This window comes from Triturus cristatus, chromosome 4_1, assembly GCF_964204655.1.
Source record: "Triturus cristatus chromosome 4_1, aTriCri1.1, whole genome shotgun sequence".
NCBI lineage: Eukaryota > Metazoa > Chordata > Amphibia > Caudata > Salamandridae > Triturus > Triturus cristatus.
In genome coordinates, this window is record NC_140585.1 from 890143521 (window position 1) to 890161073 (window position 17553).

At 46.3% G+C, this 17553-nt stretch overlaps 1 protein-coding gene across 1 annotated transcript in view; it reads right to left on the bottom strand.

The window, feature by feature from the left end:
• LOC146855735 (uncharacterized) overlaps positions 1-17553 on the bottom strand; it is a 276683-nt gene that overhangs the window by 49305 nt on the left and 209825 nt on the right. Inside the window, exon 4 of the mRNA XM_085653647.1 lies at positions 388-483. Within this exon, the coding sequence (XP_085509773.1) occupies positions 388-483 (96 nt within the window). The remainder of the gene's footprint in view (positions 1-387; positions 484-17553) is intronic.

Below are 17553 nucleotides of genomic sequence, written 5' to 3' on the forward strand. Positions count from 1 at the left end.
ATTTTGTACATTCTATATTTTTGACTCGATATTTCTGTCCCTAGATATTAAAAAGTCGATATATAGACTGCTCACCCATATATCTATGTAAAAACGAGCTCATTGAGCAGAAAGCAAGTTCTACCCCCAGCTGCCACTTTGTCCTCCAAATCCGAATACATGGGTTGAGGAGGTTAGACCTTCTCAACACAAATCCTCAAGATTTGACACCCTGGAATCATCTTCCTGTTCACCCCGTCCCCTCATGTATAAAAGGCCAAAATGTGATCTTTGCAAGTTGCAGCACACAACAACCCACCTTCCTTGTGGTTTTACACCTGGACAGCCCTTAATGTTCATGGTGGTTTAGTTACAAATCTATAGCAACATAGTTGTGTTAGTACTTACTTCTGAAGATGAATAAAATGAGAATCACAGAACAAACAAGAACAGCTCCAGACACACCAAATATTATCAATTTCAGGGCCTGGTCAGGTGCCTTATCTGGAAGAGAGCAAATACATTTTTTCAGATTCCGGTCAAATATGCTTCCAATGACAATTTACAACGCTTTCCTAAGATCCATTGATTTCTAAGAGGCTAAGCTTTCGTCTTCTTTACATAATATATAGAACAAAGAGTGCTTTTGCGTTCTAAACATTTTGATCCGGAAAACCTGATTTGTGATTGGCTGGCCCTTTTTCATCACAACGCGAGTAGGAGCCAAAGCCAAGTCTGCCAAACATGTTCAAACAAGCTCCATATTCCATCTTGCAAGTTAAGCAAGCAAAGGCTCTTGACCCTCTTCAGTGGGTTTGCGGAAGTTCTTCCAAACAGACAATATGGGTGTGAAAACTGGGTTATTAATTGAGAGTAGTGAGAGCTCCACTAAAATAATAAACACAGTCCTTGTAATGGTGAATCACAAAAGTCACTAAGTAAACCTGTGCTAAGTCCTCTGGTAGCTTGACACAAAAGCAGTCATGCTAAACTTAGAGGCATGTGTAAAGTATTTAGGCAGTACTCAAACAGTAATAACTGAAAACACAATGGAAGAAAAATCCCAAACCAATTTGGAAAAACATAATACATTTTAATAAACAAAATGACACCAAAATAGCACCAAGAAGCAGAAAGCGCCAATCATGGTTAACTGATCACGTGGACCAGGTCAGAATCAAAATGTTCCGGCTGACTGCGATACAGAATAGGTTAAATCAATCAGTCAATCGTATTTATAAAGCGTGGCTAGTCACCCATAAGGATATCCAGGCGCTGAGGGATTTGCTGCTTTGGTTGGGTTCAGTTGAACAGCCAGGTCTTGAGTCTTTTCTAGAATTCTAGGAAAGAGGTGGAGGTCTGGAGGTTAAGGGGGAGGTCATTCCAGGATTCTGCAGTGAGTTAGGAGAAGGAGCGTCCTCCACTGTTGCTTGGGGTGTGTGCGAGGGAGAGGGAGCCATAATGCAGGTGTCTGGAGGGCTGGTGGAAGTTCAGGCAGTAGTTGATGTATATTGGTCCTTGGTTGTGTAGGGCTTTGTAGGTGTGGATCAGCATCTTGAATTGGCATCTCTTCTGTATGGGGAACCTGTGGAGTTTCTTGAGGTGAGGTTTGATGTGGGTCCGTTTGGGGAAGTCCAGGATGAGTCTGGCAGAATTGCGTATGGTTTGCAGTCTCTTCCGGAGGTGAGTGGTCAGTGGCAGCTGGAGACATTTCAGAGTAGTGAGGAGTAAAACTTGGAAATGAGTGCTATGTTGCTAGCAAAGCAAGTAAGCCTGATGTCATAAGGGGAGGTTCGTGGGGAGGGAGGACTCCCCAGAACATTTTGAAAAAAAGAGAAGGCAAATGGTGCATTTGAAAGCAAATTTGAAAAGGCATGAAAGTTTATTAAGCAATTATAAGTACGTATCCTTGAAATATGTAAACACATTAACACCTTCCCCATATGTTACTGCATTACTGCATCATGTCCTATGTCAACTTGTCATAGAGGTGAGGTGCTCTCAGTAAAATTTCTGAAAAAAAGAGTATCATGTCTTAACTAAATCAATATTCCCCACTTGCAGTTCTCTCTATGCTCAAACTAAACACAGTAGTTATGGCCTCTCAGATTCTCAGCTACTCAATTCTAAAAACAAAACTCGGATGTTAGATGTTGTTGTAACATTTACACATGACACAATCACTGCCATTCATTTCTGTGCAACTACAGTATTTAATGTTCTATTTTTGGTAGGCGTTCTATGGTTGTGTTGAAAAAAATAAAAAAATTAAAATGTGCTTTCCTACAGTTTATAGCCGGTCCTGAACTCATATATCATGCTTACCACCACTTCCAACACCATCACACGCAGTTAGCCATCCATCACCAGCTCCCGGGTTTACGTACTGCCAAATGGTTCGTATTTGTTGTCCGCATTTTAATGGGGTGGCGGTGCCAGCTTTGAGCAAACCACAATTTTAGGCTGCAAGCCATTTGCCAGGACATAAACAGGTGCTTGAGCTTTACACTTTGCAGAAGGATATCTCAGGCTTGTCTTTGATGGGCAGAGGTCACAACAGCATTATGCTCCTGTCTTGGTGCATCTCTTGAGGTACACTGTTGAGCATCATACAAAACTTATTCTGTGAGCCTTTTCCACAACGCAGCTGACTGTCCTCAATTCTGCATTTGGTATTTTGACATGTTAGATTCTGTCTGGTTGAACTGCACACGCACGCCTGCGTACCTCGAAATTTTAATGTAAAAGTGAGGACAATTAAAAGCCACATACACACATCAAAGAATCATTAGCACACAAGTTTGAATGTTGTGAATCCTCAGTACTTGCAGATGTCCGCTCAGACAATGTCCACTAGTCAGCCTACACTTGCCCATCTGGTGTGCCATGCGCCTGAGCGGGCCCACTTAGTTTGCCCACCGTACATGCCACTGGCGCTGCAGCACAGGATGGAGGTTTTCTCATCTTCACAAGGCACTGCAACCTGGGGTTTAAGGTAAGCTGTGATTCTCCGCTTCTGCCGCAGGGGCAGTGAGCTTGGAAGACACATAAACCTCGCCCACTTATCGGCATCAATTTCTTAAAATCAAAGCTCACAGTTTGTGTGTCCCTCTCATCATTGCACCCCTGTGGTCGCACTGGTTGCCATGAGATGGCAATGTCTAGAAACCACCCGCTATCGCTCGTGGAGCCATGAGGACCTCACCTATAACCCTAAACCCCACTTTTGATTAACAGTGTGATCCTGGGAAGACCACGCCATGTTCTAGTTTCTTGAATATAACAAATGAAAGTGCCTAGAAGTTGGGTAAATTATTCTAAGCAACAATGGTCCCTAGGAAAGGGTGAACAAAACTGATGAATACAGACCCAGTCAGTGCTGTATTAGTTAAACGTGTCCAGCCGGACAGAGGTTCAATGTTTAATTTTTCTGCAATTCTTGGAGATATGTTCAAGACAATATACTGAGAGTGGGACACAAGCCTGCATTCCACTACAGAAACGTAGAAACATACAAAACATATAGAAACATTTAAGCAAGGCTTAGGCAACGCTCACGGTTTGTTCTCAGGAGAAAAATTCACAGTTATAGGTAAACAAATCGCAAGGAACACCTCTACATGACAAATAGTAACATCATAGTGTATGTTTGAGGTGTTTTAGGGTGTCGACAGCGTTTCGATCCAGGAGACAAATGTGTGGATCATCTTCAGGACATTAAATAAGCATGCCTGAATTATAGGTGCCTTAAATTACGTGGATTTATACGTCGGTGAGTAAGGGTAGCGGGAATGTCCTCAATGGGAGTGGCGGAGGTAGAGGTCGCGATGTAAAGTTAGGAATTTAGCGTAATGCATCAATTGTTGAATCAGAAAAAGAACCACGGGAGTGTGCTCTGTGGGCGCGATGGCCTTTAGCCGTAGGTTACGGCGTGATGTCTCAGGGGATCAATGTCCGTAGATGCGGGGGCTCAACAGGCACGAAACATGTCAACCGATCACACCACTTTAGCCCTTTAGGAACATTACACCCTAGCAGGGGCTTACCCATATTTTAATTAGGCTAGAGTTACCACAGGAATAAAACACATTATAGTAGGACCGCTCTAGACTTATTTTATCTCACTAGCTCAGTGCACTACACAGCCCTCACACCCGCACACACCTAACGGCTTCTTCAAAAGATCTCCGCCAAAGAGCCCCGTTTACGGGTGCCCGTCGGGCATTGCAGCGCCGGCCCGATGAGGAGCAAGGCTCATTGATGAAGCATGACATACTCCGGGGTGTGTGAGGGCATCACGAAGAAAGACTTTCCTTTCCCTTCCCTTCCCTTCCTCCTTTCCCTAAGAACCGCACACCCCTTTGCAACTCATTACGCTCTGGAGCTTATTTGCAGGACCTGCCTAAATATAGCTCCTGGTTCCCCCTTTTTGCGACAAAACATATAAAAACACACAGAGACCATGAATGAATATAACTGTACCAGCCTTATATCTGCTCTGAGACAAATTTGTAGGCTTCATACACGCTGACAGAGTGGAACTTTGTGGAAAGAAATGTTATCACAAGTTAATATTTACTTTTGCAATCTGATCTCCCCCTGAGCTGACACATTTTTTTAAACTCTTACACGTACTACAAGAGGAGATGCATGATGGACAAAAACTATGTTTCAACTTTGTCTTTCTATACAGCATGTAGGAAACAAATTCATCAGTAATAGTGGGTGACGATGACTGGGAGGAGGGCTTTTGGAGTCTAGGAGAGTAAGGTAACCCCAACCTTTTCCAACTCGTCATGGAGTAGGATGGGGTCTGTGATGCTTACTGACCCCACTCTAGGACGCCTTGGGTAAGGGTGGGCTAGGGAGCCATTAATAACTGTTATGCAGCCTGCCCCGAGCTGATGCTCATGCCGTCCGTGGCTTTAGCAAAAATTGACACCACTGGCATCATTGAAGAGTGGAAACCAAAGGCCCCAGATAAGGGTAGGCCAGGGCTGCAGGGATTAAAGCTCATGGACCTCCACAATACCGGTGGGGGATGTAAGCCCGACCTCGGAAGTACTTCCAGTTTTCTCCCTGAAATTAATTGGGATGAAGGTGATGAGTATTCCTAATAAGTGAAGTACAAAGAACAAGATGATGGTTGGAATGCTTGAATTAATCTCAACCACTGGCAATCACTCAGGGCGCATCCCAATCCGTCGTTTTTTTGACCACCATGCCACCTCAGTAATAATTGAAGTAAGCACTGATTGAAAGTGCTGCTGCCAGTGAAGAAGCAAACCCTGGGCATGTGCAGCGAGGCCAGCAATTGCCAATGCCAAGTTTTGCAGCCCAATTTTAAAACTCTGAAACTCAGAGCTGTCAGAGACAAGCAGCCGCCTAATAATCACTGCCTCTTCCTCTATAATGGCACATGATTTAAAATGCGGACTGCAACACTTGGCTTTTTGGCACTCTCTGGCCTCCCTGCACAGGCACGGCCCGCTGCCTGCCCTAATCCTCTCATACTCAGAGTCACCTATTAAGTATCGCTTGCCATGAGTTGTGAGATAATACTCATATTGTAAAAAAGACAAACTACAAGCCCTAGAATGCACTACTAAACACTAAGAGAGCCAAAAAGCAGCTATAGACGTGCCTGTTCTTTGCATTAAAGGAAGCTTGCATTGTTGCAGCCCATGCTGTATCTGTTTATGGTCAGTTATTGACGCTTTGTGAAACTTTCAATTATGAAAAAGCTAAAGCGTCTTCTATTCCCTCATCCTTTTCGTTTCTCCACCTCTTGTTGCTGCCTTTCCTTTTCATACATTCTATTTCTCCCCTCTCTCTGCCTTTAAGTGCTGCTTTCCTTCTCTTCCCCTTTGATTCTTTCACGCATTGTTATACCCCCATGTATTCCTTCTTCCACCTGCTGCTTGCCCTTGTTTTATCAGACTGAAAGTCTTGGTGTCACTTTTAGTTTTCTGTATTTCTCTCATCCCTTTGCTGCACTCCTCTTCCCAGATATAAAACATAGGTGGCGCAGTCTGGGGTGATTTAATAGCATGCAATCCTTGAATTCCAGGTACTTCTCTGTTTATATTTCCTACTTGCTTTCAGCCAGTAAAAATGTGAGCAGAAACACACTTTGACTGTTTTTAACTCCACAATCAGTAAAGATGGTAATTGTGCAGCAGTAATTAACCCAAATTAAAGCAGAAATAACCACATCAGACCACTCAGAATGAGCTCCAAAATCTTTATCCCGAGTTCAAGGGAAGCTTTTCTGAATCGGACAAAAGTGGAGAAAATGTAAGTGGGCCCAGTTGTTTCATAACACTAAATTTTCTCTAGGTGACATACATCTTCAGCTGTAAGAAATAGCTTCAGAGGGTAGTAACAGTTGCAGAAAAGGTATACTACTCATTTAATTTGGGAGGTCTTACTCTTGTCACTAACATGGAGAAATATACTGAGGGAAGAAGGAGTAACTGCTTTCACTGAGCCCAATGAAACGGGTTATTTATTACATCTTCCTGTCTGGCCTTGGCTGAGGGTCAGACTGGGGCCGGGAAACTAATCCAGGCTGCAATGTGGCCTATTTCCACAGCGATTTTTGCAGAGGCCGGCCCCCGAAGGGAGCCTAGAGGGCCGGCGCCATAACGGAAGCCAGTGCCCCGGAAGGATCCGGTTCTAACCGCCGGTAAGTGCCCCGAAGCAGAAGGGGTGCTCTCATCACAGCAAAACTCGCACCAGGAAGGCGCCTGTAGTATCCGGCTGGATACATTCTAGTGTTCCACCGATGATGTAGACACACTTCACACCCACCCAACACAGGCGTCACCAGTCAGGTGACCCTGATAATAAAAGGGACCAAGCGCACGGGCTCTGGGCCAGTTATGCACCCATACTATCTGTGTCTGTGTGTCATCATTCTACGAGTATGTGGGCCTAGTGCCCGCCAACTCTACATTGGCGACGAGGGGGCTGTGCCCGTGCCTGCAGCAGCCCAGCAGCTGTGGAAAAGGGGGAGAGAGCTGCCCGTGTCGAGGGCACCCCCAGAAGCCAACGCGGAACGTGCCCGAAAGCCTGCGGGGCGTGTGCAAAGTCCCAGGGTGAAGGCGAGGTGACCGGGAGCCCACCCCACACCTCGTGTGCCTGCAGTAAATCTGCCTCTATGTAGAGGCTCCCGATAGCCTGCGGGCGTGTGCGAAAGCCCCGGGCCTGCATGAAGGGCGGAAGGTGATCGGGAGCCCACCCCGCACCGATGTGAAGAGCCGCGGGGGAGTGTGAAGTACCCCGGGGAGAAGAGCGAGCCCGGATGGCAAGTAGGTGCAACAATAAAATACATATGTGCCAGGAAGAAATTAATGCAGCACAGAGGGAGCTGCTACAGCCCAAACGTGCTGGGAAGGTAAAGAGCAAAAGTAACTGTTGCAGCAGACTGACAAAAGGCAGCAAGCCTCCGAAAGGAAGGAGAGAGTGGACAAATAAAGCAACCGCCTACACTGAGGTGGCAGCAAGGTATGCACCGCAGGGACAGCTATTGCAACACACAACCAATGGAGAGGTCAGTGCACACGCTCTGAATACCGGGACAAGCAAATCCGGAAGGAGAGCAAGACGAATATGCGCAGGAGGTAGCACACGAGGAGCAAGCTCATGGTGTCAAGAGAACCCTAAAAAGCGTCTAAGGTGAAAGGCAGCACAGGAACAAGAGCTGCAGAACCCACCGACAGCCAGAAGGGTATCGGCGAGAAGGGAGCCCTGAACACAGTGAGAACGAAGGTGCAGCTGTACCTGGTGGCCACAGGTTGTCGCTGCAGCAGCAGGAAAAGGTAGGAGCACCACTATAAAGACAAAGGTGATTCAGGAACCCAGCACCAAGCAAGTGCGCAGCAGCGCTGGAACAGTGGTTACAACTACTGAAGAGAATGCGCAGCAAGTGCGCCCAATGAAGCAAAAGAAGGGCGCAGTCAGAAACGCGCCAAAGCAATGCGACTGCGGAGAGAAGAAGTGGTTGCGCAGACCACCAGAAGCACGAAGACCCACAAAGGGGGAAGAAGCCGACCTGCCAGATGGTCGCAAGGAGGAAGAAGCCGACCTGTCAGTTGGTCGCAAGAAGGAAGAAGCCGACCTGCCAGATGGTCGCAAGGAGGAAGAAGCCGACCCGTCAGATGGTCGCAAGGATGACACCGACCTACAAGAGGTCAGAGAGTGACGTGACCTGCGAAGAGGTCAGAGAGAAGGAAGAGATCTGACAAGAGGTCTGTGAAGTGAACGACCGAGGAGAGGTCCGCGAAGATGACCAGGACGTGACAGAAGAGAAGTTTAAAGACATTAACTAGAAGTCAGAAGTAAACGAATTAAAGAAGGTCACGAAGGCAGGTTCAGTCACAGATCGTGGTGAATATAGCGTCCTAGGGGAGGACAAGACCACGGAGACACGTGTGCAGTGCACGCTACCCCGGGGGTCCTGGTTAGGGCAGACCAGCAGGAGAGAAGACCAGACCGCGTCGCAAAGGAAAGAAAGAGAAGACAGAACTTGAGTGGCAAGACGCCATGACGAAGGAAGGAAAACAGAGGAGAAGAGTAAAAAGATGTGCGTGACAGGTTATTTCACACACCAGAAGGAAAACACCCGAAGGGAAACGTGCAAAGGTGCATGGACATCGGAACGCAGTGCCTGGAGAACATCAGTATTACTGGGAGTACACATCTACTTGCGAATCCTTAGATCACCTGGCGACGACAGAGGCGAGCAGGCCGGTCCATTGGTAACAATTACCTCTGGGATGGAACGGACACAGGACCGTGGATATCCAAGGGGCCGAGGCCTCTGGGACACCGGTGGCGGCAGGTCCCGACACGAGAGATGGACTGTTGAAGCTCGCTCTGGAAATCCTGGGAGGACAAAGGTAGCATGCAAAGGAGCAAGTGCCAACAACACCCTTTCAGGTGGAGCTTGGGACACGGAGAGAGGACCCATAGCGATTCCTCCAACGTGGTTGGAGCGACAAGGCGGAGGTCCACCGGTCCAGTGGAAGCCTGGCAGCAAAGGGCCTCCGGGTCGTCCGGTGAGAGGGGACACCCACGAGAGAGGGGCATCCGTGAGAAGGACGTCCTGCAACTGCAAAACCGGTTGGGAGATAGAGATTCACCAGATGGAGAAAATACTTCAACCAGGACTGTACAGTGGAAAATAACACATAACTGATCCACCATCATCCCACCTGCACTTCCACTGTATGTAGAACAGGAAGAGAGAGACTGTAGGGCACACTTCCACGCTGTGAGTCCAAGAAAAGATTGCATCCACAGGGCACCCTGACATCGTGCCAAAGAGAACTAGTGGTCCCGGCTGCAAGCATACCCTTGTCGGCGGTTGGCCAGCAGCGAAAGAGACTCCGTGGAAGTCATTATTATTGTGTTGTGTTTGTTTCCAAATTATATTCTTTCCCACAGGTTCGTACTTCATTGGTTTGACCTTCATTAAAGTTTGGGAGGGATGTAGTATCCGGCTGGATACATTCTAGTGTTTCAACGATAATGTAGACACACTTCACACCCACCCACCACAGGCGTCGCCAGTCAGGTGACCCTGATAATACAAGGGGCCGAGCGCACGTGCTCTGGGCCAGTTATCCACCCATACTATTTGTGTCTGTGTGTCATCATTCTACAAGTATGTGGGCCTAGCGCCCGCCAACTCTGCAGCGCCTAGTCACCTGGCCAATGGGGGGGGGGGCAGGTGAGGTTCGACCCTCCCCCAATAGCAGCAACCACCCGTTCAGGGCGGGACAATTGTGGGGGGGATTATAAAACGCCGCTATCCATACTGCAGCTCATCACTACATCGTGGAGCTGGGGAGCGGCGCAGAAGGATTTTCGAGTCGGTGATTAACTCTCAAGATGTCGCGGAATCGAGAGCAAACTGACAAATGGCACTGTCCGGAGCGGACTTGCGGTGCAGTTTCGGGCAGTTTCCCCCACTCCACATACTGGTCAATAATCGCTGCCCGGCCTCACCTCCCAAGAGTTAGATTACCGCCACTGTCGGCGAACAGCAACCCCTATGGCAACGGTAAGGACTTGATCATTAATGGGGGTAACAAAGCGGTGGTGCATTGTAGTGTAGAAGCCCAGAGTGGATTACCCTAAGGCGGTGTGCTGCGGATCATTGATAGGGGCCAGCTTGTCTCTTTGTTGGAAGGAGCTGGTGGCTTAGCGGATTCATGCGGCCTGTGTCCGACCTCATGGCGGCAGGTTCGGGTCCCGGTAGGGCCACTCCACCTTCCATCCCTCTGGGGTCAATAAGATGGGCATCGTTTGGTGACAGAGATCTGTTGTTCAGCACCAAGGTACCCTGGGGTATACCCGCACTTTACAAATGTTATATGTGAGGGCCTGGCACCGGCAGTCAGTAGGCCTTTAGGGTCGGACAGTCTAACAATGAACCGGAATAAAAAGCCATTGTAGCGCTTTAAAACAAGTGTTTTACCAAGCTATGCACTCAGGCCCTCTGCCAGGATCGATTCTTGGTCTCTGCTCAATAGCTGGTGATTCTGGGCAAATCTCTTAATCACCGGAAAAATAAATATTAATTCACGTCTTCGGGTGCACTACACTTGTGCTCATGTAAAGCACTCTAGTATTTTTGGGCCGAGCCAGCGCTATATAAGTAAAATATTACTTCTGGTTACGGGTAAAGGGTGCTTGTTGCATTCGGCACATTGATGTGGTGACGAGGAGTCACTACGGCCTCGTGGTGATGTGTGCAAAGCCTGCTTGTATAATGGTAATTTCCGCGATAAATGTGGGAATGCTAGTAGGCGAAGCTGTGCATGTCTGCAAGCTCAAGTAGATAGAGCGAGGTAAATATCATTGTATTGTATGTGAACACCTTGGAGGAAAGTGCACTTCACGGAAGACGTTGTTTATGCGATTTCTAACGCTCGAGATCCGGAGATCTGTCTGAGAAAGTAACGATTATTCCCATATTTAGTGGCCCCCTTCTGAAGCACGCTACAGTGCGATCATAGTGGAACAGTGCAGCCCTACAGTAATTTGAAACTTGGTTGTGTATATGGGTTCACAAAGGTGATCTGATTGAGGTGGTGGCACTCTCCCCGAAAAGAGGGCTCCTGCCTTATGGGGCTCCAACGTCGGTTTGATGTGTTAAAAAAAGGGACCTGCTCACCTTGGCGCTGTTTGCACTCTGGCACGGTTCTCCAAAAGCCAGAAGAGTTCAAAGGTCAACAGTTGCTGTTTTTAGCAACTATCGCAGGTGAGACTCCGTTTAAAATAAACAGGGAAATAAACATACACAACGATGGCGCCAGTGCGCGTAAAATACATATCACCGGTGTAATATACCACTAGAAAGCACCAGATGCTGCACACAAGGGAACATTGTGCTCATGACAAACTAGGTGGCGTACAAGCTCGGGCTGAATAAAACTGCAACAAAAAGAAAAAAATTTAGATTCGGCCAACATCCTGCAGCTCTGCAGTCCTGGAAGAAGCTGCCAGGTTATCCGCAGGAACGGGAAGGAAGAGACTGTATTATAGACAACAGTGCCCTCTAGCGTTTACTGCCTATCATCAAATCTAGTTTGGTAGCTAATCACACATGAAGCAGTCTGCAATTTTATATTAAATACCGAGTAAAAGTTGCTACGGAATAATGCAAAGTAGCTATCTTTTGTAAAGCTAGTCACAACTGCAGTAAAGAACATTATTTTAACATTACTCACTGTGACAGAACAGTTTGTTGGCATAGTCGGAATTTGCAGCGGAATTATCCGAACCAGTAATCTGTTTTTGCAAAGCGCCACCCAACAATAGTGCCAATATCGGCAACACTCCCCATCCCTCCCACAGCAATAGCCTGGAGAAATAATCAGACAAGACACATTCTTTGTGGAGAAAATTGCTGCAGGTTTATTTGCATAACAAATATGCCAACATGGTGGGTTATTTTACTGGCGATCCCAGGGCAGGCAGCCCCTCGCCGCCTGCCCACCTGATGAGCCAAATGACACCGTGGCCCTAGCCAACTGGTGTTTGCCAGATTTGGGGGAGGGGATAGCCCCTCCCCCCGGTGGACCGCCAGTCCACCCCTTTACTCACACCCCCCAGAAAGGGGCAGAGTGTTGCAGGCAACCCCCGGTTGCTCAGGTCCACAACCGCCCGTAGGACTAACGGGGCGCCGTCGCTCCTCCAGGGTCCAACGCGAGGACCTCCCTGGGGATATTTGGCCTTTGCACTCTTGTGGTGCTCGTGCAGAGGGTACCCCTCTGTACCTTACAGCCTCTGGATCGCCCTGTAACTCCGCCACAGCACTGGGTGTGGCCACCGTCACCTCAGGGCCCCCCGCCACGATAGGCCTAGTTACCTACACACTGCTGATTCCAAGGCCTCCCCCAGATCAAGCAAGAACAGGTCCATTCTCCCTGGCCGGGGCCCTCCCATACTACATTGGGGTATCTCTGACCATCCAACTCACATGCCCACCAATGTGTGCGTAACTTACAACAGCAGGAATTCAATTCTGGCAGCAGTACCCTTCTACCCTGGAAAGTCAAATCATTGCCTCCCAGGTGTCAGACCGCAGTGATAAGAGGGGAAACACACCCACCTGCCAGTGCCACTGCTTCTACAGAAGCTGTTCCAGTGCCTGCACAGTAACACTACCCCTCCCAGGGTGGCTTACGCCCAGCTGTACCCTTTCACGCCTTGGGATTCCCATCGCCCCAACGGCAAGCATGTCCCGTAGAGTCCGAAACTCGAAGGGGGACCCAGTATCCGGGGCACTTGCCTCGCCCATTCCTTCAGTGCTGCCCTGAAAAGGAGAGACATAGTAGGATCAACCTGGCTGCCCCATTGCGTATAATGGCAACTGCCAACCGGTGCTGTGTTGCGACACTAGTGTCCCTACCCCAACAAGTGTATATGCGACCAGGATGACCTAAAACAATTAGTTTGGTGTTGGCTAGATGTTAACATTGCCTGGCTGAAGAGCAATACCTTTGACAAGCAACTCCTGATAAGATGTGCCAATGTGGGTAGAAGTAAGAGTTATCAAGCCCGCCTTACTTCCTCTCACCCAGTTATCCGTGTATAGTGCTTGTTGGAGCATGTCCATCGAATTAAGCCAGTCACCACCCTAGGTGACGCCTTGCCCTCCCAAACTTCTGCTAGTATACCAGGGAGCAGACAAGACAGTGTGACCAGGAGGGGAACTATATGTATAAATACCTGCCCTTTTTGAATACTGGGAATCCCAAATGTTCTTTAATACTTTGTAGCCCATTTGTGCTTTCCTAGAGTTTCCCCAATCTTTGCACCGTAGCACACTTGTTGGATGACAACTTCCACAACCTGTATGGCTGCCAGCTAAGGCTATAGGGCGGGAGAATTTACACATGTTTATTGTTACTCAACTCAATGGTACTCGTTTTATCGACCTCAGAAGAATGAAATGCTAAGTGGACCTACCAGGATCTAAACCTGTAACCAAGCGGTTGAACACAAGCCCCATCAGTTCTGCCGCTCCACAGGCCTGTGAACTTGTATCCCAGGGCCGACTTCTGGCCTCTTAACTATGACTGCAAAATGTGCTCTGGTAGTTGTGCGTAATAGTGCTCCATCCCCTCCATATCAGCACTATCAAGGCAAACCGCACTCTCTTGGGAATGGCACACTCATGCCCCAGCTGACAGAAAGTGCCCATTCGTGTGTAGCCCATAACCTTACGTTTTTATAATGACGGTGTGCTGGAGCAGAGTTTTCTGTTGAAAATCTATTGGGTTTTTAAAGCTCTGGTTTGTCTATTGTCGAGAAAATTAAAAATATTAATTTGTAACTACTATTTATTTGTTTTGTGTAAATGTTCTGATTAATCAATACGAACTAACAAGAGAAAACTACACGTGGGGATGCGTTCATGTTGCTTACTAATAATGTGCAGGTTTATTAAATAAATGTTGCTGAGTGCTGTTTGTTTTAAAGTACAAAACGCTTTTAAAATGTCGTGTACTAATGTTTTTCTTATGTTGCAAAGGCTAGATAATTACATACACATAAGGGTATTAGTGGGGTTAACACTGTTTAATCACTATGCTGTGGTAACGTTGTTTTTGTCTCTTTTAATTAAGATGGTACGTTTTGGCCTAGTAGAAAATGGCTGCCGTTTAAAGCCTGCATTTGAGTAGTCGATTTGTGATGAGAAGGCCTTGCTGAACATGGTCGAGAGTCATCTGACCACAGTCTTCGCCTGGTTTATAATTTTCCGTGAGGACAGCAGCTCTGGGCGGATATCCAAGTGTCCTTGGAGGACAAGGGAGCCACAATGAACTTTGTGATCACAATGCTGGTTCCGAGGAAATGTGAACGTAAAAAGAAACATTTGCAAATCCGAGTTTCCTTCTTCCGTCTTTTTATTTTTGTGATTTTTCTGAGCGGCGATTTTCCAAATGTAGCGATGCTACATCCTTTCCTGCTCGCTCTGCTCAGCGGTTCAGCGGATATCTAAAACATTTTATGTTGCTTTCTTTTGTTAAATTTATTATAAATATACTAGACTAGAGAGGGTCTGTGTCATTGCGTTTTGAATTTTGGTGGCCACTTCTTCCCAAACCGGCGTTGGTGAGGATCAATGCTGTGAGGACGGCGACTTGGGAGACTTCTATCGAGAGACCTGTCCTGACCCATTCATGACATTTAGCTAGAATAGGTAATTATGAGAATAATGTTTTACTTTGATTGATTTCCTTTGACTAATTTTAGATAAAGTACCATAATTTTAAATACAGTGTTGGTGGTTATTTCTTGTCAATTATTGAGTTCTCTATTTGATTATTGGTGTTTAAATTACTGTTTAGATCATGGCTCAGGATAACATCAAACTGATCCTATTGGCCTCAGTGTAGATATAGGGTGTTTAGGAGTTTTCTTTCCACAGGTTCAGCGTTGATAGAGTAATTGAGTATATGTTAGTGAAATGGGCCCAAGTGTATGATGAGTGCATGTGTGTGTATCTGTGAAATTATTCTATCCGTGGAAGTAGGGAGCATTTGTACACCCCAATCTGCACCAATTTCCTGGTAGCAGAATTTGATGGTTTTGATGGTTATCTTGATCTGATTAGATTGCTTGTATATTGGCTTTTGATTCATTGATTATTGATTGATGTTGGTATATGTACTAATACTATATGTTGGAGTCGTCGTATTGAGTTTTATGTAGTGCTTCTGGAACTTGGGAGCTAGTAGCAGTTCCGTAGTAGGGCAGAGGAAAGTATATGCTGCTCTCGGGAAAGACGGGATTGTTGGTCCTGTATGTATGCAGGAAAAACGTGTGACAATTGAAGTTGCACGTCATTGTCTGGTTTGGAATCAGTGACATTGTCGTATGTTACTATTAGAAATATATTTCTGGTATAAAAGGAGTGCGTATGGTAGCGAAGGTTATCTGTGAAACTCTGGTCTTAAGTCCCAGGGATCCGTAAGGTTCACCGTTAAAGCTTATCGCGGGAGAAGTAATAGGTATTCTCTGAGCTTGTTTGAAGGACTGGGCAGAGGTAAGCTGCTTGGTTAACGTGTGTTATAATTCTGCAGCAGGGCAGATTGTTCGCTGTTCTCGGGAAGGCAGGATTCTGTGTGTATGTACTACATTTTCTTGTATGATTGTGCGTGAATGTATGAGCATTTAGTTGATTGTAAAACTCTTTGGAGCAGTCCTAGAGGAAACAGTTAATGAATGCATGATAGAAGGGCAGAGTAGAGGGATGTGCTACTGTGTCAACGAGAGTATTAATTCCGTACTGAAACAGAAGTGGGTGGAAGACGGGATTCTTGTGAAATAGATTTTCTTTACTATTCTATGGTTAGCGAAGCAGACAATGGAGATGTTTATATGTTGTAACTAATAGATTTTGTAGAATTTGACACGAAGTCCACTGAGAAGTTTTGTAAAGGAGGGGTAGACGAGTGACAGGAGACAGGAGCAGGAGAGACTGCAGCGACTGCTGACATCATACAGACCGCGCTCTGATTGGATAGCAGATCAGAATAGTGTTCGCGCTGGGATTGGTGCGTTGGTGTGAGCCGCGCAAGGATTGGAAAGGATACAGAGTGACGTAGATGCTCCAGGATTGGTGCGTAAGTGTGAGTCGCGCTGTTATTGGATAAAATATCGTATTGTACAGTTGTAATACGGAAGGGATTAGAAAGCTTTGGTAAACGCTAAAATGTATTACCAAGAAGAGAAAAAGAAAAAATCTTTGTTCGGAAAGATTAAAAAATGGTTTGACAAGGATAAAGATGTTAAAACAAGAGAAGGTGAATTGCTACCTCCAACGAAAACACCTGCATCCTTTATGGCTGCGAGATATGGGTATCATACCTGTATATGGTTGGAGAATTGGGTTAGGTATACTAAAGAAGATGGTGTCCTAGCATTCCCAGAACATGGTTCATTTAATCTGGCCGTGTTGAAAAATTTACGGGAAAAGATGTTGTGTCTTGACCCAAGACCAAGGCCGACACAGTTTGAGGCTTTAGTGGAATGGGAAGAGGAAGTACATGAGCGAGAAAAGCAGAGGTCTGGAGGAAATTATAGATACATGTTTGGAAGGAGGCATGATCGTGAAACTCATCATGATCGAATGAAGAGATGGCGGGATGCTAGTATGTCAGAGGGATTATATCCTATGAGAACAGTTGAGGAAAGGGTTTCTGAGGCAGAAGTGAAAAGATATGGAGTTAACGAGTATGAGGATGAGGTCTTGAATGATATGATTTACAAGAGACCACCTCCATATAGACCAGAAGAGAGCACACCAGTTGTTTCTCCGATAAGAGATACATTGCGTATCATTGAGACAGAAAATGTGACACCTGAGTTAAGAAGTGGTAATCCTTTCAGGGAAAGAGAGAATCGATGTGGTGACGAGAATACGAGAGAATTAGCCAGAACTACATCAGAACTGACTGAAAAGATTAGAGAGCTGACAAAGAATCTGGAAGCTGTTACGGTGCCTGTAACAATAGGTCCAGTTATGCCTGTTTTTGATAAGCAGAGGATAGGAGAAAATGGTTTGGTGATTCCATATGTTGGGAATAAAATAACAAGTTTGGCTGGTCCCTCAGGAGACTCAGGAAGAAGGACAGAAAGTAGTGATCTGAGACAATCCAGACATGACACATGTAGTGAAGGATTAGAGGTACAGTCTAATTCGAGATTGGATGCTAGTGAAGCTAGTTGTTCAGGGATGCAGATTTTAGAACCGCAGAAGAAAGTGGTTCCAGTGAGAAAAACTACTGAAATAACAGCTGAAGACTTGAATGATTGGATGAAAGTCCTTCAAAGAGGCAATTGATGTGGCTAGGTTACGTGTAGAATTAGAGGAGCTTGTTGCAGGGACAGTTCCTACAGAAATTCTAAAAAATCATCATGATGGTGAGTTGTTGTTTATGTGCAAAAACATCACCTGGAGAGCAAGAAATACACATGACAGGTTAAGAGCAGTAGCGAATGAGCAGGGAGTTGACATTGATAAGGTGAAAGCTCTGCAGAAGTCTTACA